This window comes from Crocodylus porosus, unplaced genomic scaffold, assembly GCF_001723895.1.
Source record: "Crocodylus porosus isolate Cpor-Errol unplaced genomic scaffold, CroPor_comp1, whole genome shotgun sequence".
In the NCBI taxonomy this organism is placed as follows: Eukaryota; Metazoa; Chordata; order Crocodylia; family Crocodylidae; genus Crocodylus; species Crocodylus porosus.
The window spans coordinates 7,343,234-7,368,033 of NW_017728951.1; the positions used below are offsets into that span (position 1 = coordinate 7,343,234).

The window sequence follows — 24,800 nt, forward strand, 5'->3', positions numbered from 1 at the left end:
GATCTTACACCTGCACCTTCAGAAATGTAATACATCTCATCCAGTGCACTAAATCCCCTGATGGAAAATATGTAGAAGAAACTAAACAACAACTGCATACCAGAATGAACACACACCAGAAATCTGTCAAAGACAAAAGTACCTAGCTACCAGTGGGGCACACCTCTCACAAGACAAACACTCACTCTCCAGTCTCTCAGTTCTAATCCTCAAAGGGAACTTACAACATCCCTTTTGTAGACGAGCCTATGAACTTCACTTCTTAAATCTACTGGACACAAAAAATCATGGACTAAATATAAACATTTATGACTTTATGGCACCTTATAACCTCCCTGACATCTGATAACCCCAGGTAATCTGTCTGCATTTCAGCAGCTACATTCTATCACCAATTTAACATTTCCCCCCACCTATTTGTCTCCCACCTATTGTCTCCAATTCTATCTGATCCTCACTGCCACACATTCGCATTTTTTTACAGACCTGCATTTTGCATTTTGGCTTCTATTCTATCAAGGCGAGCATACAAATCACCAACAGACTCTCCCTATGCCTGAAGAAGGGTGTTTGTGCCTAAGAGCTTACAAATAACAATTTTCCAACTATTTAGTTGGTCTAATAAAAGATATTACATCTACTCAAAGAACTTTGTCTGCCTATGTCCTTAGACCAACACGACTACAATCAACAACACACCCAAGTATATGGAGTGGTGGTAAGGGTCAAGCTCAACTAATTCATCTCCCACTTCAAAAACACTCTCTGGAAGACCAGAAAGCTGCTCATGTACAGGTACACAATCCTCCCAGTTCAGGACAGTGTCAAAATAGGACTGAGTTAGATGCATGGATACTTCAGGAAGTCAGTAGAAGATGTTGGGAAGGAGAAGGCGGCGATCACATGGAAAAGAAGAGACTTGCACAGACTATTTGAAGATGGGACAGCTGAAGAGAGCAATGATGACAATGACAACAGAGATGACAACAACAATTATGACAATTATAGTGATGAGTGAAAAAACTGGGAAATCAAGAAAGGAAATTGGGAGGTACCTGGGGGAACGGGGGAGGGGACAGAAGTGTGGAGGCGGTCCTTTGCATGACTGTGATGGTTAAAAGTGAAGGTGATGGGCATGTGGACACACAGGCATGTGGGAGTGCAGGCACATGGTACGAACATTTTAATGGCAATAAAGATGGTGTAACTGTAAAGTGGGTTTGGAACTGCAAGTGAACCATAGCGGTCATAAAACAGGTTTGTATTTCTAGAGGCATAGGGGTGTGTGTGTGTATGTATGTGTCTGTATATAGATATGCCTGTAGATATATATATAGCTATAAAATAAATATTTTTACCCAAAAAAAGGTAAGGTCCCCTCAGCAAGTGTGCTCAATGTGAGCTGTGTGTTTTATAGTTATGCTCAGTATTGTCTGCTTTTAATCAGCTTCATAGCTGGTTTCCATTACTGAGCACATCCTGCTTTTAGCAGCAGTTCAGAGAGAGACTACGTATTTAATGCAGTTTTCTTGTATCCAAATGTAAGATGAGGCCCCTTTTCCCCCATGCTGACTGGGGGAGGAAGCTTGTCTTGTATTTGAGTACATACAGTATACATCAGAGGGAAGGGTCTCACATTCAGTGGTTATTCTTTGGCTCCTCCCACTTCTTCCCTCTTGAATCATGGAGTGCCAGCCTTTAATAGCAGAGGTTCTTTGAAAAAGCAAGGAGAAAGACAGTAAAACTTCTGCTTTCTTCTCCATCATTTCTTCAGGTACTAATATGCAATGTTATGCTACTCCATGTATCATCTACAGAGGTTAGCATGTAACCTGTAGTCTACATCAGGGGCTGGTAACCCAGAGATCTGAACTGCCAAGAGACTTCATTGGGTTTGAAAAGCCCAGATAGTGGTGTCATCTTGATGGTATTTGGGGGGGATAGGGGGCCAGGATTTTGCAGCAAGTTGCATGATTTGATGGCAGTGAAGCAGCTGTGGAGACAGAGAGGGCAGTGGCAGTGGCAGTGACTGGGTTGGAAGCATTGGCCCACTTTGGACCAAGCTGTGTTATTTTGGCCTGCTACCCTGACCCTTTTGGATAGGGTGGGATATAAATCTAATGAATGAATGAAATGGTGAACCCTAGTCTACGTACAATTTTACTGAATCAGAAATTGCCAAACCCCTAACTCTACAATGCAACCTATCACTAAATATAGCCTTGGTAGAGGATTGGAGGGTTGTCAGTGTGACTCCAGTCTTTAAAAGGGCTTTAGAAAAAACCCAGAGCCCTACAGGCCAGTGAGTTTAACTTCATTTTCTGGAAAATTGAAAGAAATAATAACAATAACAATAGTTCAGCACATGGATGAACATGCCTTACTGGGGAGGAGTCAACATGGTTTTGTCAAAGGGAAATCATGCCTTACCAAACTACTAGATTTCTTTGAAGGTGTCAGTAAGTGGGTGGATCAGGTGATTGTCAAATACAATCAAGTTTCTTGTCCTAAGTGTGTGGGGCGCAAGCCAGGTTGTGACTGTTGCCCCAGTGGGCTCCATCCCCTGATGTTAGTTTGCGAGAGGGAGAGGGAGACTCGTAACGGTTCCGGAACATTTTTTTATTTGATTTCTTACTTACGCACCAGTGGTGTTGATGTGGCTGTGCAGGCAGTTACACTTGGATCCGTCCTGGTTCGAATAAGGGACGGACAGACGAACAAAAAACAAAATGGTGGATCCAAGAGCGACAACTTATGCACCACCAGTGTTGATGTGGCTGCGCATTCTGTCCCGGTTCGGATAAGGGACAAACAAATGAAAAACAACAAAACGATGGATCCGAGATAACAAAAACAAAATGAGAACGAGAACGTACAAACCAGCACGATCGAGTACCCAAATGATTGCTTATGGCTCCAGAGGCAGGAGAAGCCGTGGGAAGCTGGCCAGGCCTACCCACTGATCGGTGGATGCTCCAGCTTCTCTCTACTGAGCGGTGTTTGCTCTGGTTTCTCTGTGCTTCTCCTTGGGCGGAAGCTCAACCCTAACTTTTATAGGCCAGATGACAAGCCCAATTTCAAGTCCCCGATTGGTCACATTTTCCCGCCAAAATGTTCGCGGGGTTTTTCCACAGGGGACGGGGTTTCCCCAGCACATGGCCATGTCCGTGCAGCAAGCCAAAGAGGGGCTTTCCAGATTGTGAGGAGAGTACTTGGCGGCATCTGTTGCTGAGCAAAGCTGGTAGAGTCCAGCTAGAGCGTGACACTAAGGAACTTACAAACCAATATAAATTTTTTTTTTCCTACATAAGGTATCATTGACTTTCTTAATTTCCTATAGTCTTAATTTAGAGAGATGTGATAAGAGAGAAAATGTGTTTTTAGGCTGAATAGTGGAAGCCATTTATAATATTCTTAGCCTGTTGTATTGATCTTTAAATGGAGAATTTGCTTTGTTGTATTGATGTTTTAAATGGAGGATTTGCTTACTGGAGGACTTGCATTTGTTGAATTGTGTTCAAGATATCATTGCAGGATTCCTAGGTTGTCTTGGTGCCTACCATTTTATGTGGTCACCCCGTGTTTTAAAAATAGATAAGAACAACAGAGATCTGATACTGGTAAATTTACCTTTCAGCCCTGACATAGACCATCGGAGTTTGAGAAGAAGGGACCTAAACATCTTTTCATGCAGAAAATTTTGGAATAGCATGACAGAGATGCCCTTAATGAAAAGAACTCTTTCTAGATCCTCAGCTTTATGATTCTGAATTCTTGATGAAAACGATTTAAACAAGTATATAAACTTAGAATTATGTGAAATATATTTATGTGAAATATAATTAACTTTGGATGTGCCTGCAGATGAGAGGAGAGGACATGTAAACTTTTCATCCCGGCTGTTAGAAGCATAACATAGAAAAAGAAAAATATGATTTTGTCCTTGGAGTAAAAGTTTGTTCTTTATGGAGTTTAAGAACTGCTAACAAAAAATCCCCACTATACTACTCCCAGCTACAGTTGTGTCACTTTACTTTGACCACCAGCTCATTAATCACACTCTGATCTAGGTCAGTAGATCAGTTTGCCAGTAGTGACTTATCACAGTTGCAATAGAATGATAATCTCAGCCCTGAACAGCCACCGGTGCACAATAGATTTGACACAGTTTGTCACTTTCAGCAGTCTAAGGAGAGAAGCCCAGAGAAGAGTTATAGACACTGGACTATTATTTCACTACTAAACAAGGTTTGTCTTGATTAAGGCTGAGGCATTTTGACAAAGCAGTGTTTGTGGCTTGTTGGCCCCTCTTCTTTGTGTATAGTCCCCAAGCCACTTAAGCACGTGGAACTGTAGGCTAGGATTGTCAAGAGAGCCTTATGGAGTTAAGTGGCCCAGTGGATATGTTCACAAACGTATTGGGGCGATTTGCAGAGATTAGTGATAAGTTAGACCTGCTCAGACCAGCAAAGACTGTATTGTGCTGTGTAGATGTATATGAGGTTAAACATGCCCAAGATGAGCTTTAGTGAGACCATGACAGATACAAAAAGATGTTTGTGAGCTACAGAAGCAGGGCCATGCTCTAACAGTGTCTTACTCTCCAGTGAGAGCTAGTGGTATATGATGATAAACTATATATATTTGGTTTAATTCTGAAGTTTTGGGCGTTACATTTGAATTTTTACTCTGGGCTGTTTATCTTGCAAACATTTTTGCTTTCCCTTTTCCCTTATTATTCCTTTCAGTAAACTTTATTTTATTTTTATGCCTGAATCTCCCTCGCATTGTATCACAAATACTGCATGGCTGTAGCCAGACTCACTTGACTCTAGCAAATACTTTCTGTCAAAATAAATTACATTAATTTTCCACGTCTTCATGCGCTTGTGCATCCTATAGGGAACCACACTTAGACAGCAAGGGGAAGAGCCAGCAAAACAAGTCTGCATGACTTAGGCCTTGTACAAATCTGGAACAGCCTCCCAGGTGGTAGGGGGCAGGAAGTGTAGAGGTGGGGTGGGGGGCAAGCAGCTTGCCCCCTTCTGCCTGTCTCTTCCCCCACTTACAAGACCCCTTGTACCTGGTTCCCTGCAGCCTTGCACCTCCTCCCCATTCCTGCCCCCCATGCCACTTCTCTCTTGCTGCAGCCTTGGACCCCCTGCCCCCATGACCCTCCTCCTCCTTACCCTTACTTCAGTGCCAGTAGGCTCCATCTTTACTCCAGCTGTGCCCCAGGATGAAGCAGGGACAGAGCCTGCTAGCATCAGAGTATAGGTAAGGCAGGAGATGGGAGTGGTGGGAGGGGCAGAGACTGTGGGGTAGGGGATATGGGGGAAGGGGAAGGTGGGGGCCAGAGACTGTGGGGGAAATGGAGGAGGAGAGGCAGGGGATACCAAGGCAGCAAGGTAGAGGGCAGGGGCAGGCAGCAGCTGTGGCTTCAGCCCCAGCCTGAGATTTGGGCTGAAGCCAGAGCCACAGCTGCTGCCTGCCCCACATCATTTCTGACTCAGTTCCAAGATGAGGGGCTTTTCCCTTCCATGTTAAATGGATGGGGACCTCATCTTGGAATCAAGGAAATACAGTAAATATGGATGTCTGTGGGTTCATTATAATTATTACAGTTTCCTGCCATGCTTTCAGCATCTAGGAAATAGTAATGGATTTTCAAGTATAGGCAGAGGTATAGCAGGGCAGCTGCTGCTGACATGCAAGGCAGCGCTGGCTCCCACCATGCTGTGGTGCTTTTGATTTCCCCGACAAAGCTGGTACCGAGGGCTGCTGCCCTGATCACACATACCCCTCTTGACCCCTGGTTACAGTACTGAATATAGGCACCTATTTGCAGTATCTAAATACAGTGTTGTTAGCATTAATGTGGCACTTGGGTGAATAAAAGTATTTACAGTTTGACCTCTCTGGCTGTGTCTAGATAAGTGAGCATGTGTCTGTTGTGTACCTCAGAGCAGTTTGAGACACCGTAAGAGGCACACTGGGACCAAAGAAATGTTCCCTGCATTGCATATTTGCACCACAGACTCTAAATTTGATAACAGGAAATCCCACTATCAAAAAATAACCAGCTGGGAAAAAGCGACGCAAGGCACACTCGTGGAGTGTGATCTGCACCACCTGAAGGCTGGCTCCTCCAGAGAGATTCTCTAGCATGCAGCCAAACATCTCTATGGCTGCTGCATGTCACTGGTGCTCCAGCACGCTGCCGTGCTGGATTGGACCCAGGCTCTGTCCTAGGTAACTAGGGATGTGGGGGTGGGAGGACTGTGGGGGTTGCGAGACTGCTTGGGAGGAATGCATCCCCTGCCTGCCACCACCCCTGCATGGCACATAGCCCCCCTGCAGCAGCAGCAGCCATCAGAGCATTTGTGGCCACTCCTGGCAGATACCCCTGACCACGCAGTGCTACCTGAGACCAGGGGCTGCACATGTTGCAGGGTGCTGTCTCGGCCTGCTACAAGCACCACGAAGCCACTCTTGCTGTCATTCAAGGGCATTGTACACAGAAGCCACGTGCCCTTGCGCCGAGTCCTACCTCCATGTGCCCCATGTCATCAGGTTGGGTCGGCTCCATACAGGCAGAACTGGCCCCAGCTTGACAGTGTTGGGGTTCTACATGCAGTGCCAGGAGCCCTGCATGAGAGCAAAAGCAGGCCAGTCATGCCTGAGAGTGCATGCCAGTGGACTGGGCTGGCACCATGTGCCAGCCCCCAGTCTCAGGCGGTGCCATGCAGCCAGGCGTCTCTGCCTGAAGCAGCCACAAACATCCTGATGGCCACTGCTGCTGCAGGGGGACTATGCACTGTGGGGAAAGGGGGGGATATACCCCTCCTGAGCCGTCCCCTCTACCCCATAGTCTCCCCAACGCCTACACCATCCCCCCACCCTCCAAACCATTCCCACAAGCCCCTGACCTACATGCCCACCCACAAAATGCACACCACTCCAAGTCCCCACACAAGCCCCATATCCTCCCACAAACTCCATCCCATAAACCCTACATTCACCCCTACACCCACCCACAAGCCACCCCAACCTCCCCCACAAACTCCACACACCTTCCCCCCCCAATCCCACATTCCCCCAACAAATCTCACGCCCTGCATGCCCAGCCTCCAGATGAGATGGGATCTGCTGGCAGGAACCACCACAGCAGGGACAACTGCCACACTGCAGCCCTTCCCCATGCCCACGCATGCAGCCCCAGCCTCGTGGGGGGCTTCTAGTCCCAGGAACCACTTGGGGGGTGTAATGGGCTGGGCGGAGGGTTGGAGGTGGCATCAGGGGGGTGTGTGTGTGTGTGAGAGAGAGACAGAGAGAGAGAGAGAGAGAGAAAGAGATGAGGGTCAGGGAGGGGGGAGCACTCTGAGTAGGAGAGGCTGCCAGAGCCAGGCTTAGAGCTGCCCCGTCCCCCTAAAGCAGCCTATGTAAGGGAAGGCTGGCCTGGAAGGGAAGGGGCTTGTCCAGCCTAGTCCCTGAGCCCCAGTCAAGGGCTTCCTAGGAATGGCGTGGGTATTGCTGAGGCCTGGGCACAGGGACAGGGAGCAGAACAGCAAGGGCTGGTACTGCTCAGAGCCACAAAGCAGTGAATGGGACAGCTGCAGCTGGACTCATGTCCTGGTGCTGGGATGGAACTGCTGCCAGGAGGGAGCTAGTGGGCACAGGCAGGGGCTGCGGGTCAGGAGTGAGGGGCACTGGTGGGGCTGTGGGTTGGGAGTGAGGGGCAGGGCACCAGCATATCAGTGCTACTTAGCGCCCCACATCCTGATGAGCGAAAGGAGCAGGGGCAGCTCTGATTTTTCTATAATAAAAAAAACACAAGCAAACATCGAAGTATAAAGATATTTAGAATTTGTTTTATTATGATGACAGAGGCACCGGTGGGCTTTCAAATTCTTCAAACTTGTAAATATATCAATAAAACATTGTCAAACTGATCTAGTGGTGTTTCATTTTAATCATGGAAGAATATGAATTTTGGGTATTTTAATGAGGGTATTTTGGTTTTTTTATCTGAGAATTTGTCATTTTTAACAGGAAACACCAGGATCTCTGGTGGTGAGGCAAGTGACAGCACCTGGGCAGAGAAGCCTGCCCAGGGCCAGCACAGGACTAGCTGGAGGGCAAATGAGGTGGCTGACCTGGCCATTTGGAGTCAGGAGGACACACTTTGACAGTTCAAAGCAGGCTACCACAACAAGCACATCTTCTGAGCAATAGTTGCCCAGATGGCAGAGCAGGGGTACCAGAACACATGATGGCAGTGCCACATGAATGCCAACTGTGCAGCCATGGCCTGCTGGCAGCTGGTCCAGAGGTACAAGAGGCTCTGAGACAGTGCACATACCAAAGCCCATCTGGGTCTAGCAGGCATGCAGCCATGGGGCCCAGGTCCAAGGAGGCGGATGCTGGCACAGGTGGCAGCAGGTCCCAGCCAGGCAGCAGCCCCCACTGCCAGACTGCTGTAGTGCATAGAGCAAGGGCCACTCTAGGTCAGGGCTGCTTCAGCAGTCCAGCTGGCACAGGGGCTAGTGTCCCCAGATACCAACTGGTTGGGCCTCAGAAGCTCCTGAGGGCAAGTAGACCCGAGCTGTTTGCCAGGGCAGCTTTTTATATTGCTGGAGCCAGCACAGGTGCATATTCAGGCATGGGTGCTGAGGCACAAATCTCCGGCACAAATTTGTGCCACTGCTATTTGATCTTCTGCAAGCACACATGGTTGCACATGTGGACGTGTCCTCTGAGGCAGATTGTATCCTGTGGGATTTAGATGTAAATTAATAAATACTGTTATCTGAAATTTTCCAAAATATGTTTATCTTTTAGTGTTCAATGTTCATATTGTTCTGTTTCTCTGGTATTTGTTTTTAGATATTTGCTTTTATTTCTGTTACAGAAATACTAATAAGACATTTTTTAAGTTAAGGGAATCCAGCCTAACTCATTTATCTTAATCAGATAAAATTCTTTAATCCTCTGGTAGTGAGGAAAGTACAGAGTCCTACATATTAGGAGTGGCCACTTCATTAGTTTGCTATCCTTTCAGATGCAATATAAAATGATTTTGAAGTTTTCTATCCTGATTTCTACAGCTATTACCAAGGGAAAATCTAACAGCACTGCAGTATGAGCACAGCAAATGCCCGATGTGCAGCCTGAAGGAAGAAGTGGTCCAGCTGTGATTTAATACTTTTTGTTAGATTACTGCAACAAAATTGTGCTTTGTGAATGGTTAGTTATTTAAATGACCAATTTAGCTATGGTAAACATGCTGAACAAATCTTCTTAAAATATTCGCTACTAATGTTTCATACCCAAAAGTTGAAATTGTGTTAGTGTGTCTTTATATAAACTTCTTTAGCATTTAGTCAAACCATCAAAATATGGAAAACAGCAAAAGCTTATTTGCTAAGACCCTAGTTGTCCTATTGCTGAGACTTTGCTAAGGGCATATTGTTAGTCATACTGGACTGGAATGGCTTAGTTAGGGATGATCCTACCTTAACCAGGGAGTTACACAGATCTAAGACTACATCAGGATTGTCTAGCTGGCAGCTTGCAGGCTACCTCTGGCCTACAGGAGGTTAACGTGGGTTCCCATCTGGATGGCACCTGTCTGCCATTCCTTCTCCTTGCTCCTGATGCGGTGATGGCTAGAGTCTCCAGGGCAGAGCAGCATGGCAGGAGCAGCCCCAGTAAGACCACTGTCCATGTGGCAACAAGGCATGGGGTTGGGGGTGGGCAGCTTGTGTTTCCTGTCTGGCTGTGGAAAGTGTGTGTGTGCATGCATGCAGGGGGGAGTGGGAGGCAGCTTGCACCACCCACACAGTGAGAGTCCCAGGGAGCCCATGCAATGTGTGACCCAAGACCTATGACTCATGTGGCTTGCAGCACTTACTGCTCAGAATTTGGACAGCCCTGGACAAAATGATCTCCTGAGGTCCCTTCTAGTCCAGCTTTTCTATAAAGACACAACCTAAGATCCAACTGAAGGCATTATAGAAATAAAAGTGTGCGACATCATAGGAAGACATGCATGCCACTTGCTGTTATTACTTGTATTTGACTAAAGCCTTGGTACCTTGATCCAATAAGGACCCTACTTTGTTGTGTGTTGTGCATGTACAGTAAAGGCAGTACCTGTCCAAAGTAGCTGATAGAGAGTGGATGTGTTGAAACCCCATTTTATAGAGGGGGAACTGATGCAGAATATGAGATGAAAGATTAAATCTTCTCTCCATTGAAGTAAGGGAGTAAAGATTGCTCCTGAGTGGTTTACCCAGCATCACTAGTTAAGCCTATGGCATCTGGACTTTGAACTTGAGTATCTAAAGTACCAACATAACTGCAAGACTACTGTTCTCCCTTGCCTTTTCTTTTCTTGTGGCATAAGGCCTGGAGAGCTTTCCTGAATTATTTTAATCTTAATAGTGATTTTTAAATAAAATATATAAGTAATAGTTTTCTTTCTACGTTCTTCAACTTTCAGTTTCTCCATTGAAATCTGAAGGGTACATTTAAGTGCAGTATGGCCAAGAAAGCTCTCCTGAAGACAGTTTTGGTGCTGGGGAATAAGTCTACAGCAGGAAGCCGTTGTTTATAAAAATGATTTTTGACCGTGATGGCTATCTTAACCAGCCAGGGCATAGACTTCGTGAAGCCATTTTTTAAATGGGATAAGTGGTGTTTCTTAGTCAGTGGGTGCTTTCATTGGCATTATATTCTGCTTGTGTTTCTGAATCATTCAGATTTCAGGAAAGCAATAAATCTAAAAGCCATTGCTGGCTCAGCAGGTAACAATATGTATATTGATTCTAGTTCCATTATGAGAAAATGAGAGAATTTCTCCCTGCCAACTGGCTTTTGAATAGATCATACCTTTTGATGTGTTTCTGTCAACAGTTGAATAGTATCTAAATCATGAGATTCTTTAAATCATCCATTTCTTTGTCTTACCCATTTTTCAGGTGACTTTCAGAAAGCAATTCTTGTTCCGTGTTAACTGAAAGCTTATTTCTAATTATGCACTATTTATTTAGTGTTCATGGATTTCCCCCTCACCTTGATTACCAGATAAACTTTCCTAATCCTAATTCAAGGCAGCCAACATCCTCAAACAAACTAAAAGAACCTCCAGAGTTGATTGCAAATTTGCATATATTTTCATAAATGCTGGTGCAAACTAATGGAAGTATGTCTCTTATAATTATATCTTCAGAGAATGTATAATGATTTGAATTTAGATACTTTAAATTAGGAGAGAAGCAGAGAAAACATGATTACTTTAAATATTTTGAGGTCCAGGTCTGTTTCTTAGCACATTCCACCATGCACCATTCTCTCGTTTCATGTGAAATCTGTCCACACAGTGGCACTTCCCCGTTGGTGCTGGGTTGCCAGGTCCGAAAAGTTTAGTTGTAGTTAAAGTGATGTTGTTTTACTAAAACCACTGTAATTTCATATTTTCTAATTTTTAAAGCATTTGCCTATAGAATAAATTGTGTTATCATCAGCATAGAAGTTAACAATATATAGCTCCTTGCTTATGACTCAAAAATATTGTAAATACTGTAAAAAAAAAAAAACCCAACTCTTTCTACACCACAAAGGTTAGCTTTATTTTGGATGACTCTGTACTGAATATATAAAACGTTTAACCAATACCAGTAACAATTTTTATTCATTCTTCCAATTCTCATTTTCCAGAAGGTTGGCTTGAAGTGCAGCTTATGTGCTTTTGCAAGAAACTGAAGCAATTTTGAGACTTTGGAAACATGTGACTAATCAATTGGCTTCCTTAATATGCTCTATTCTCTTATTTTTAAATAAGATTTACATATTATTGCAGTTGTTCTTTAGAATAACCTCTGTTTGCACAACAAATGTATGAAGGAGAGAGACATTATTGATTCTTTAATTTTTTTACCCCAGAGAGGAAGTGAAACAATAAGTTGCTTCCCCAAGGATACCTAAAAACTCTGCGGAGAAGCAGGGCTTGCAATTGGGGTCTCCCAAGTTCTGAACTCTCTCTTTACCCATGGGACCTTCCTGGGAGCAGCAGCAGGGTCTAGTTCAGTAATTTTCAGCTTTTTTAGCCTCAAGGCTCCTCTTCTTGATTTTTCAGAATTTAGGGGACCTCCAGTTCAGAATTACTGAACTAGAATGCAGCTTATGGCAGCGGAAGACCTCACTTCTCTGTGTCCTGCTTTTCCACAAACTGTCCCCTCTCTATCCTTGTTCTGTATATAAAGGGGCAAGCGCTGCTCCTTCAGCATAAGGCAAGGGCAGGGGGATGGGGAATGAGCCATGCTGAAAAATGCAGCCCTGTGGGTCCATGTGCACCTGTCCACTTGCATTCTCACGGTAGAACACACAGCTGGGAGCCCACACCCGAGCTGCAGAAAGCAGCTGCAGGTGCCACTGCATAGATTTTATAGACATTAGGGCTGGAAGGGACTTCAGAAGATCATTGAGTCCAGCCCCCTGTGCAGGAAGTCAGCTAGGGTCAAAGGATCCCCGCAAAATAGGTGTCCAAATGTTTGTTAAAGGAGTCCAGAGTAAGTGCTTGCACCACCCCTAGGGGGAGTCTATTCCAGGCCTTGGGAGCTCAGAGAGTAAAGAAGTTTTTCCTTATGTCCAGCCTAAAATGGTCTTGGAGGAGTTTGTGTCTGTTTGACCTTTTCATCCTTTGGGGCTCTCTGGTGAACAGGCATTTCCCCAGATCTTGATGCACACCCCTTATATACTAATAAGCAGCCACCAGGTCACCCCGGAGTCTGTGCTTTTTCAGGCTGAAGAGCCCCATGGCTCTCAGCCTCTCATCATAAGGCCTGTTTTCCTGCCCTCTGATCATGTGTGTGGCTCTCCTCTGGACTCTCTCAAGCTTTTCCACATCCTTTTAAAATTTTGGAATCCGGAATTGGATGCAGTACTCCAGCCGTGGCCTCACCAAGGCCAAGTACAGCGGGAGGATGACATCCTGGGATTTGTTTAAGAAGCACCTATGGATGCAAGCCTGTGTTTTGTTTGCTTTACCAGCTGTGAGATTGCATCGGTGGCTCATGTTCATCTTGTGGTCAGTCATAACCCCCAAGTCCCCCCACTTGCCTGTGGTATGCTGGGGTGCCTGGCACTGGACAGGAAGAGGAGTGATTATTTACCTTGTGGCACAGGGAGTGGGCCCAGCGGCACTCTTGGGAGGATCTCTACTGTGATGCCCCAGTTGAGAATCACTGGCTTAGTATTTGGAAAATGCAAAATCTGAACAGCAAGACATTATTTAAAATTACCAAGTGCCCCTTTCAAAGGGTGTTATCTTATAATGGTGCATTCTGTTCTGCATTATTTTGACATTACTGCCTGCTGATGTCAATTGACTGTCGAGAAAAAAATTGTATAATGAATCTATGAATAAATATATCTGTCATTTACATATTAGCAGAAGGTCCTTTAGTCTAGGAGAAGCCATGATGCTGGTATAATATCTTAATTTTTTTACTGTATTATATTGTAGCTAATTGTATTTTCTTCTCTGAATTCTATAGTATGCATATATTTTGGACTTTGGAACCAATGCACTAATATTAAAGTGGTAATTGAAATTACCTCTAAATTGTCATGTCAATAAATGACTCCCATGTGCCTACTGAATGCCAAGACAAGTCTGAAATTTTTATTTAGCATTTCAGTAAGATCTAGTTATTGCAAAGTTCACTTGGATGCAGAATTGTAATCCTTTTGCTGTTTTTCAAAGGCAAAAATACATCTGAATGTATATTGGTGATGTTTGAAATAGATGATTTAGTTGGAAATTAACTTTTTTTAAGGCATAGTCTGTGTTTAATGGCATGTCTAAGACCAGGGAGTTGGGGAGCTGCCACACTTAATATACTGAATTTATAACTCTGCATCATCCTTTGATGCTCTCACATCTACGGTATTCTCCTCATAATAATTTTACTTTTAGTAACATTCTGATTTTCTAAATCTTTTATACATAATCATACTTTAAGCATTCACCATCCATCAGTCATTTTGAGATGGACAGCATCAATTTATTGGTCCATCAATCAGAAATTCAGAAACATTCTTAAAAAGTCAGTTAAATGTTAAATCATTAAACTAAGTGCTCCAGCTTTGTGGTTGACCTAATTTAAACTGTTCTTCAAAAGCAAATTCATTGTACAGAGCAGCTACTATTGGGTTTTTTTGGCTTGTTTGGGATTTTTTGAACTACCAATGGATTTTCAAAACAGGACAGTATTGTCTACCAATCCAGTGAAGCTTGCTTAATAAAATATAAGTTTAGTGTGGATGATCCTTTAAAATATGTTCCAGTATGATCCCATTTAAAACTGGATTTGGATTACTTTAACATGCTGGAAACAGTATGTTAAAATTCAAGTGCGGTAGTCATGAGTATAGGTGCATTTGCTTCTTATGCAAAGAGACTGCATAGAGCAGTGATTCTCAACCTTTTTAGACTGCAAACACTTTTGACTCAAGGCACTCCTCCATAACTTCTGTGAATCGAATGGCATCCAGTTTTAAAAAATAATTTATGTTTTGCAGTTCTTATCCACTTGTAGAGGGGCTGGACAGTGGACATGGGACAGCAGCTAGGCAGGGTGGAGATTGAAGATGCGCTTATCCCCTCACTCTTCTCTTCACACCTTGCAGCACTCTTCAGAAGTTTTAATGGTGTCCCTGGGTACCCGCCAAAGCCTGGTTGAGGATCAGTGGCATAGGCACGGCTGTTCCTCAACCCCAAAAGCTTTATAAAAGTTCATGCTGCAAGCCTTTAACCATCCATTTGAGAACTTGGAGTTTTTCAGGTATCAAAGAAATTAGCCTCCTATAGTTGTGAAATAAGCAAGAATTACCATGGGGCAGGGAGGCCGAGAAAGTCGCACACAAAGTTGTGGTACTGCTGGAAATAAGACCCAGGTGTCCTGCCTCCTATGCCAGGGTGAAAGTTTCTTCCCCCACCCCCTGCCTTTTTTGTGTGCTTTTCTCTGGTTAAGGGGAGAACTTCCTAGGCAAGAAATTATTTGTATACTCTCCGTGGTGTTCTAACTTTGACTTAATGAGGTTAAGTACTTTGTCTTTTGTTCTTATGAGATTTTCATGATTATTATTGGCCTTGTTTCTGAGAACTCCAACCTGAACAGTCAGCATGTGTGTAGTTACAGCATTGTTTATTTTAATGAAGAAGTTACAAGATTTGTGTTAACATTTACAGATATTTCTAGGGAAAAATTAATTCTTCAGTGACATACTTCCCGTGGAAGGTCTAGTGCAGGGAACTGCAATGTTTTCAAGCAGTGCCAAAAACACGTGCAAACTCGACTTTTAAGATGTTGGCATGCTGGGGGCCCAACCCTTGTAGTGGCAGTGCAGCCCCAGCCCTTTCCCCACCATCTGCTGCAAGGCGCATGTGCACCCACCACCAGCAATGAGCTGGACTAGGGCTCTGCCATTTGCAGCCTCCTGACTGCCACCACAGTCAGCCTGGGGTCTGGGCAGACCCCAGCTGCCTGACATGGATCCCGAGCTGCTTGCAGGAGCCGGCAGGGAAGCTGCAAGTAGCTGCATGGAGTCTACAGAGCTGTATGGAGCTGCATGGAGTCTACAGAGCCCCGGGCCAGCTTGTTGCCAGCAGCAGGTGCATGTGCGCCTCAGATCAGAGGATAGGGAAGGGGCCAGGGCTGCACTGCCACAACAAGGATTAAGCCCCTCATGGTTCCTCCACAATCCACCCCAAGGTGCATGTGCTAAGCAAAACACTTTGGCATGCATGCTGGGGGTTGCCTAGCCATGGTCTGGTGATAGCCTTGGGACTATGGTGTACAGGGTTTCTGTGTTTTTGAGCCAGAATCAGTAAAGTCCTTCAGTATGTGCTTCCCTTTAAGCATCTCAGTAACTCCACTGGGGCCATGCAGCAGAACCCCCTGGCACAGCTTAGTGGAACTAGTTACAGGTGAGGGAGGAACGAGATGTGACCATGAACATGTTAAACTGCAGATGGCCCCTTCCTTACAAAGGCCTAAGTCTGATTTGCTTATGGCTCATGTTAAGAAATTCTACTATATCAGAGAGTTTTCATAAGGCATTTTATAAGTGGCAAGATCTAATTACATCAACATGTGGAGAAGGAAACGAATGGTTTAAAATTTTTATTAAAATTCTCTCAGGAGGTCTCCTGAAAATGATTTCCAGAGTACTGCTGGGGTTCTCTCTCACATACAGAGTTAGAAGTATGTTACGGCTGCTGTCTGTTCTCAGGAAGAATGCAAGCTGTACCATTGCTAAAAAAGGTACAGTGTCTTTTATCTATCTCTTTAAAAGAAAATGTAACAGTACCAGTACCACGCTTCCATTATTTCTGTTTATTAACTGAAACATTGGTTATTAAGGGATGTTGCACTGCAGAGACCCCAGTAGCTTTGCATTCTCCCCAGGCACCAAGGAGGGCCCAATTCTGCTGGGTTCTCCATCACCTCCCATTGTGGTCAGGGTCATTCAGGGGCTCTCAGCACACTACAGAACAGGCTGTACAAGAACGCTATTGGCATTAAGCTCAACTACTTCATTTTCATTTTTCAGAGTCACCCAGCAATGCTGACGTTTGTAATACAAGCTGAAAGTAAGCAATTGGTCATCAGTCTGGAGAGAAACGAGTAAGTAAATCTAATTTGTATTCACTGCACACTGGAGGCACTAGCAGAGGGTTTAAAGTTTTTAAGATTGATAGTTTGTATAAAGCTTGGAACCGTGGGCAAATCTACTATGCAGCACTTCAAGGAACAGGCTCCTGACCATAAATATTTCATTCCAGTTTATATTCTGGGTATGTTAATCCTGCTTACCATTGTGTCACAATTTAGCCCGTGTGTGACTCTGAAGAGAAAAATAGTCCTTCTCAATGTTTTCCTTTTTTCTCATCCTTGTTGTTTTTCTGCAGTAACCCCACTATTTACACTGTAAAGGAAAACCCCACAGACCCTGAAGCATCTTTCTGGAGGGCTTGGCCTTTCCTGATAGTCCTCCCCATGGACATTGGCTTACTGCCTATGCATACATCCCATCCCTGATATGTAGGGTAAGAGACAAACGGCCCATTTTACCCCCTGCTGGAAATCTCAGTGGGAGTTTCACAAGTTTGTTGGATGGAGCCAGAGATGTTACATAAAGCAGCTGGCCCCTGGCTTGGCCCCACCCTTCCTGATGACATGATCCTCACAAACTGCAAAGCCCTGTTTGCTTTTCAATACAGCAGAGCTTTATAGGGCTGCTGAGAAGTTCCCTTCCAACTGTTCACTCTCTTCAACTCATACTGGCCATATTGGACTGCTTTTATCCAAGTCTCTGCATTTCCCAGTAGCTGTAAGATAAGCCCTGGACTAAACATAATAAAATTGTATGGTTCTCTTTGGCATCACTGTACCAGTCCATTATTATTGGATTGAAGTCAGGGCTCCTAGCTCCAAAGCATTATATATGTATATAGAAGCAAAGGGGTCCTGTTTTGAATAGTTTACAACAATTATGTAGGACAGACAGAGGATGAGGAACAGACATCATAGAGAAGTTATGTACCGTACCCAAAGTCAGCAAAGGTCTGTGGCAAACCAGTAATTAAACACAGATTATCAAGTTTTAACTATGAGACCACCTTTCGCTTTCAGGGATAACATCACATGCCAACAGTAAGTAATCAAAGTTAACAGAAAATATCTTAAAGCGTTTGGTACAAAATTCTATATATTTGTGTTAAAGTCGATATCAAGGGACACATGCATCCTATGGTACCCTCTTCCCTATAATAGTAATTTGAGGGGAAACAGCTATTGTAGGTTTGTTGCTTTTAAAATCTAACAATAATTGCTTTCTCAATCCTTGGAGATACTGAAAACACTAAGAAAGAGAAGACTTTATATGTGAAAGCAGAAGCCTACAGTAGGAAATGTATGTGCTGCCCTTAAGCTCATGCTAAGTGATCCAAAGTGGAATTCATTTGGGTAACTCTTTACTGCTTTGCATTAAAATTGGGAATAATGCTTTTTATTACCCGGCAACTGGATGACCCTGACACCACGCTCTGTGGCACAGAGTCCACTTCACTCTGATAGTCCATGTTATGTCCAAATCATAATGCTCGTTGATTTGCAGTGGTTCTTAGTAGTTCATTTCCTATCTTTGAAACAAATTGCAGATTGCACATTCTGGGGTTATTCAGTTCCAATTGAATTGCAGCAAAGGGGGAATTAATTTTCTGAGTAAATGTGGGTTTAGTTTTTTATTCTTTTAGTATTTGACAAAGGGTGTGCCTTGTTTCTGGAATGTCAAGTATGCTGCAATTGAAGAAACGATTTTCATTCCCTCTTAAAGATTAAAAGAACATAAAACCACTAATATTGCAGATGGTGGACATATTAAATTCTGTTGTACCTGCAATAAACCGTTAGATTTAGGTAACTTCAGGATTGTGATTTCCATCTTCTGTATGAGATAAACAGAAGACAGGACAGCATATTAATCAGTGGTACAACTTGCTTGACTGGCACAGATGTTGATACGATGGGTCAGTCTTTTCTTTAAAGCATTCATTCATTTACTACTTGTTTCTCTGATTTATTTGCCTTTACTGTGAACTTTTCAGAGCCAAAATTTTATCTTCTAGTATGTTTGTACAGCACCCAGCACAGTGGGTCTCTGACTCATTAATATATAACTGAACTAGTTAATATACATTTAACGTTGCTTGCCTCTGGAGCTTGTAAAATATGACACTGTTGAGAGATCCCAACCACATAAATAGCTAGTCATAGATACTGTATATCTCTTTGCCCTTGGATAGATCATTGGTTTAATTTCAACAAGGTGTTTGCAATTTATTTTTTGCATTTCATTAAAAAATTTAAGTCCATATTCAGGAAATCAAGCTCAAAAATCAAGCCTATAATGGCATATGTTCATTCAGTCACGTCATTTGCTTGGTTGAGCAATTTTGGCAAAGACAAGTGTCATGTAAATTGCTTTGCATTTGTACTGCATCAATATCTTTATCTATTTGTTGTTACTCTGTATGTGCATGGTTTTTTGCAAGTAGATAAGAAGAAATAATCCATGCTGTACAGAGCAGAGCAGTGGCTTGGCTCTTTGCCTACAGAAATCAATAGTTGCATTTCCATGGGTTGGAATTGTGCAGTAGTGGGTACTATGCTGCGGTGTGTTATGTAAACATAGGGTGGTGGGATATGAGTAGCAAGAGAAGATGTGACACACTTTGAAAGTTTGGAATATTTAACGTGGGCATGAAGCTGCTGCTTGATTCCAAGAGTTCTGGGAGGTCTTGGGGCCAGGATCTTTCGGTCATAAACGAAAGTCTTCCAAGAGTGGCAACAGGATAGACATAACATTTTCTAGGGCCAGATTACACTTTTGGAAGATAGTGTCTCCTGGAGTTTTCCTGTAACAAAAAGACCAGCCCATATCTCTTCACAGACCTGCTTAAGCATTCTGTCATAAGCCACCACTGTAGTTGCTTTTGCAAATCTACAAAAGCACAGTGGATCTGTTGTACTTAATCTGTTGTACGTAATCCTACCCCCCACAAGTCAGTCCATCTTGCTGACAGCTCAGTAGCTGCGCTAGAGCTGATCCTTTACTGCCCTAGAATCTTCCTGAAAGGCTACTCCAACCTGTATAGCTGAACCACAGTAAATTAACACTCAACTGGTTATCCTTCATTTATTATAATGAGTTGTATGGTTTTCTAGGGTATAGCGCCTCTAAGTTCTCTCATCGTCTCCAGTAGTGAAGAGTTACCTGTTTGGAGAGATGTCTGCAGGGTCACAAAAAGCAGGGAGCAGTGCAGTAGCACAAGATTTTCATGGCCCGCTCTCCTTGGGTTAGGATTTGATGAATCCTAGTAACGACTGCGTATGAGCATACGTAGGGTATGATATAGCTGAGGTTGGAAGCTGGAAGATATCAATTCAGTTTCCCTTTGCCACAATCTCTTGCTTTCTGTCTGTGTCCCACATTGTTCATCCATTTGTAAAGTGGAGATAATACTTGCTTCACTTAGGTGCTGAGATTTAATTAGTGAAGAAAGGCATTTGAAATCCTTGGATGAAAAGCACTAAAGAGGCACAGAATAAAAAGTACCAATAATAATCTCTTGGAGAGTACATTTTAACATATGAAAAACAAAGTGACTCTGACCAAGATCTCACTGTGGACTGTTGAAATAAATGTTAAATGGGCATGCTTTAGATAAAAGCAAAACAGCAAGTACAAACATTGTTTCAACAACAAAAATGAAGTCCTGACACACATGCTCTTTTACTTTACTGGCTATTGTTTCATGTAAAACATGCTATTCTTTGAGGAAATGGGGAGAGGGGGGAAACCCTAAACTACATAATTCCTGCATTGGGTCATACAAAGACTGAATATAGTTTTCCATACTTAGCAGAAACAGCTGCTTTGAGTAGGCTTAACATTAAAACCCATTTAGTAAAAACCATAGAGATTTTCCAAAGCTAGAATTGTATTTCAAGGCATGATTCAGATGCATTAGCCAAACCAACTGAGGATTGATGTGTTAAACCATCTGTTATCTGTGGAAATATTTAATGTCACATTGGTGTTTGCTGATTTTTAAAAACAGAAGAAGTGTTTGCATTTTGTTTTTGTGACAGCACTTATAATTGGACATGGTAAGTATTCATAGCTTAACATTTCAGATTTTCTTGATTGTCTCCAACTGTTACATCCTTTACGTTGCCCCACCTACATGCTTATGAAATGTTTTTAAAGATTTATTTCAAGACTGGTTGCTTAAAATTATATTTACAATGATTAAGAATATATAATGGTAAAAACAGAATCATTTGCAGTAAATTCCATCTCAATCTTTGAAGACTAACTAGGGAATTTATGTTGCAGGCAGATATCTTAAGTGTAATTTACTGCACACTAAAGTTTTTCGAAAATGATTGTACTCTTGAGTGCCTTGGAGCAATAACTTAAAATGTTTTAGAAACACTTGTCATATGGAGAGATTTTTTTTAAATCATCAAATCATCCACCAGTTACAAAATGTTATAGTTACAAAATTTCACTCAAAGCAGCCTTTGCTGTATTCTAGTTTGTTACATGTAGAATTAATACCAATAAAATTGGTACATGAAATTATACCAGTGCCATTGTATTGTGCAAGCTACAGTAATTTATGTACTTGTAAATCCCATTGAAGTTAGTTGTAGCTGCATGGGGGTAAAACGTAGAGTAGGCTTAATATTGCAAATAAAACTGAAGGAAATTAACATGAACTCCTGAGTTTGTCAGTAGCCTGGTAATGAGCCACTAGTAACCTTTTTCATACAATTGGAAGCATATTGTACATCCATGCAAATATGGGTTCCATATGGTAAGCACATGCTTAATTATCAGCATGTAAATTAACTAGATTAAATCAGGTGAGTTACTTGCCAGCTTCAAAGTTAATCATGTGCTTAAGAGCTTTGGCCCACAGAAGCAATACCTTTGAACATATTAGAGAGAGAGAGAGAGAGAGAGAGAGAGTGTGAAAGAGAGAGAGAGAGGGAGGGTGTTCTTTGGGGGAGGGTGTTGCTTTGAATCATTTTTATGTGGAAGTGTTTTTCAGGTATAAATGGAACATTAAAATAGTGTGGTAATAGGTAGGTTTGAGTGGGGAGGAAGGATGGCTTTGTGCTAAGGGTGCTGGCTTGGACCTTCAGAAATCTGGGATCAAATTTGAAGGTCAGCTACAGACATACTATGTGACATGGATATCTGGAATAATAATGCTCCCTGACCACAGGGATGTAACACTAAACATATGACTAGTACAGATAACATAGTGATGGAAGCGTATCTAAATGGACAAGAATAGTTCAAGTATAGTAGATTGTTCTGTCCATTTTCCTTCAAGTTTGTGTTGTGCTGGGTCCTATTTATAACTCACCAGTTTCACTGACATTTTTTAAAGTTGAATATTTGGAACTCCAGGGAAAAGATGCTGCAGCTCTTGTATTTGTATTTTTTCCTGCAAGCTTCCGGGCATTGGGTAGAGTACAGCAGTTGGAATTCTGTTTGCCTCTGTGTTGCACTTAACCCACAGGTTGCAATTCTATTATCCCTACATTAACAATGTGGATGCACACATGTAGATGGAGCATGGCCTGAACTGGCTGGGCAGCTCTACAGCTAGATATGCACAGTTGCATTCAAGTCACACAACAAAAATGCACCAGGGTCTTCCTATGTTTTAACCACACTAGCTGAAAAATTAGGGTATTTGCCTGGGACGCTAAAGACCTGTGTTCTAGGCTTGGAGGGGTTGAACCCATTATCTTTCTGGCTTCCCAGCATGGTGACCTAACTATTATGACATATATTAAGTGCTTGGCAGGCCCTTTTCCAACACTCCTGTTGAAGCTGGCCCTCTGAGCAGACAAAAGAGTAAGATATATGAGGCCAGATAGAAGAGTATGGGCTGGTAGTTGTGTGGCTCAATGGGATGTATCTGGTAGTGGAAAGGAGTTATGGGTTCTTGCCTGGACTTCTGCTCTCAGTGAGCCAAGACATCATCACTCACTGTTCTCCATCTGTTTCAACCAGTGACTCGTAAATGCAAGAAAGATCGTTGGAAGGAGTGCTGGAGAACGTTCTGGGTAATGCCTGACTTCTGGTGTGTTGGTTCCCACTGGGCTGGGAAGTCAGAAAGATGCAAGTTTTACCTTATTCCTTGCAATGAGGAGGGTTAGAACCTCTGACTTCCTGAACAAGTGCTTTGACCACTCAGCTTCTCCTCCTCTCCATTTTTTCCTGGGAGTTTATCCCAGGTACATGTGAACGTAGCCACATGGTTGCCTGGCCAGAATGTAGCCGACCGTGCACACCCAGGCTATGCAGTCATACTTCTGTGCCCACACTTCAGGGGAAATATTTATGCATGGGTTGTAATTCTGGCAAAAATGCCACTTATACAACCATACAGCCACCATATAGATGGACAAACAGAATTCGTGACAATGTGTGCATGTCCATTTTCCCTTTCAGTTTGCCCAATCTTGCGCCGCTATCTCCCTGTGGGGTAGATATCTGAATAGGAGTGAGGACCTCTCAATATCTCTGGGGTAATTGGGAACATGAATACAGAAACCGTCTCCTTCCTGGGAGGAAACAGTTAAATGCCTGGTGAGGCTAAGTGAGTTGATCCTTTTCTTGATTCAGATTTGTGGAGAAAACACCACTGATGTGGTATTCAGATGCTTTTGTGTTTAAAATGCAGATCTGATAGCTATGAGATCTGAACTCTATTTCTAGTTGTGCCATAGGCTTCCTTTGTGACCTTGGGAAAATCACTTATCTAGTCTGTGCTTAAATTTCTTCATTTATATAATGGAGATAAGTTAGGATATTTGTGAAGGAAATTACTGTAATTGAAATGAAATACCAGAGGGCTAAATTTGAAAACTAGGGTGATTTAAATAAATGGCCTGTTTTTCAGAGGAGACAAACATCTGCAGCTGCCACTCAGGTCAGCAAAAGATGCTGCTGGTCACCACCTCTGAAAATTGAAGCACTTTTATGTTGGGATGTAACTTACGTGTTTTGGCATCTGATCCAGCTCCCACTCATGTAATTGGAAAGTCTTCTATCATTATTTAGGAGTTGGATCAAGCCATAAACCATTATGTTTAGGCACCTACATCTAACAGTTTTGGCCTCCCCAGCCACTGAATGTTTTCTAGCAGCATAAAACCTTTTGTACACTTCTTTCATAGAAAAATAAATGCTTCTCTCCTTTCCAGTCCGACCCTCCTGTACAAGACTCCTGACTGATTTGCCGATGACACTTTGACTGGAGTGATTTAAAGAGAAACAATACATTCCTACTTCCAAAGAAAATAACTGATAAAATTTGTTAATAAATAGACATACTTAAGTATAATTGTTGGCTTGAAATACGGATAGAAGAGTCAAGTCTAAACAAACAAAAATATTAAGTGGAGAAACAGCGCCTTGCAAAATATACTTACAATTATAATTTATTGCTGTAATTTGGCCAAGAAGATAGTAACCCTGTCACTGTTTCATCTGTGGGTACTGAAGCCAGCAGCTGTACTGCAGTGTTTCAGTGCAAGCTGACAGTTGAAACTGCACTTTAATGGAAGCAGGGGGGAAAACACTTCACTTCTACATTGACACTAACATAAATGTCTGTTGCACATTAAAATATAGGGCTTTAGCTGAGGCATTACAGTTACAGGGGGAGTATGTTTTATGCAATATTTGTATTAATTGTTGGTTTTAATGCAATAAGGATGATTAATTAAACAACGTTTGCATTTTTTTTGCAGAGAATTGAATACTTAATGTATTGCAAGCCGACAATTTTTGCTAAATAAACTTTGTTATACATTGAAAGCCAATTCATAAATATTAAAATTACACATGATTTTATTTTTTCTTCAAGTTATTTTAAAAATAAAACATGAAATATTCTATATTTTGGAATAAAAGTCAATGATATTCCTCTGATCAAAGAGCTAGGGATGACCAAAGATTTCACCTGGGTCCTGACAATTTTGATAAGGTTTGTTTTTAAATATCTGGCCCTAGAACTAGTAAATGGTTTTATGAACAGTAGATTAAGGCTTTTTTAAGGCCAAACTGAGATTTCCATTTTAATACCCAGACTTTAATAAACAACATTCTGAAAAATATTGTTTTTTGCATAAATTCTT

At 42.6% G+C, this 24,800-nt stretch overlaps 1 protein-coding gene across 6 annotated transcripts in view; it reads left to right on the plus strand.

Moving 5' to 3' along the window:
• ADAM12 (ADAM metallopeptidase domain 12) overlaps positions 1-24,800 on the plus strand; it is a 335,949-nt gene that overhangs the window by 87,984 nt on the left and 223,165 nt on the right. For 5 of the 6 annotated variants that reach the window (XM_019555704.1, XM_019555701.1, XM_019555702.1 and 2 more), the window contains one exon: positions 16,621-16,694. In XM_019555704.1, coding sequence (XP_019411249.1) covers positions 16,621-16,694 — 74 coding nt within the window. Of the gene's footprint in view, positions 1-15,886; positions 16,332-16,620; positions 16,695-24,800 lie in introns of those variants that run through there. The other variant, XM_019555706.1, reaches the window with a different exon arrangement.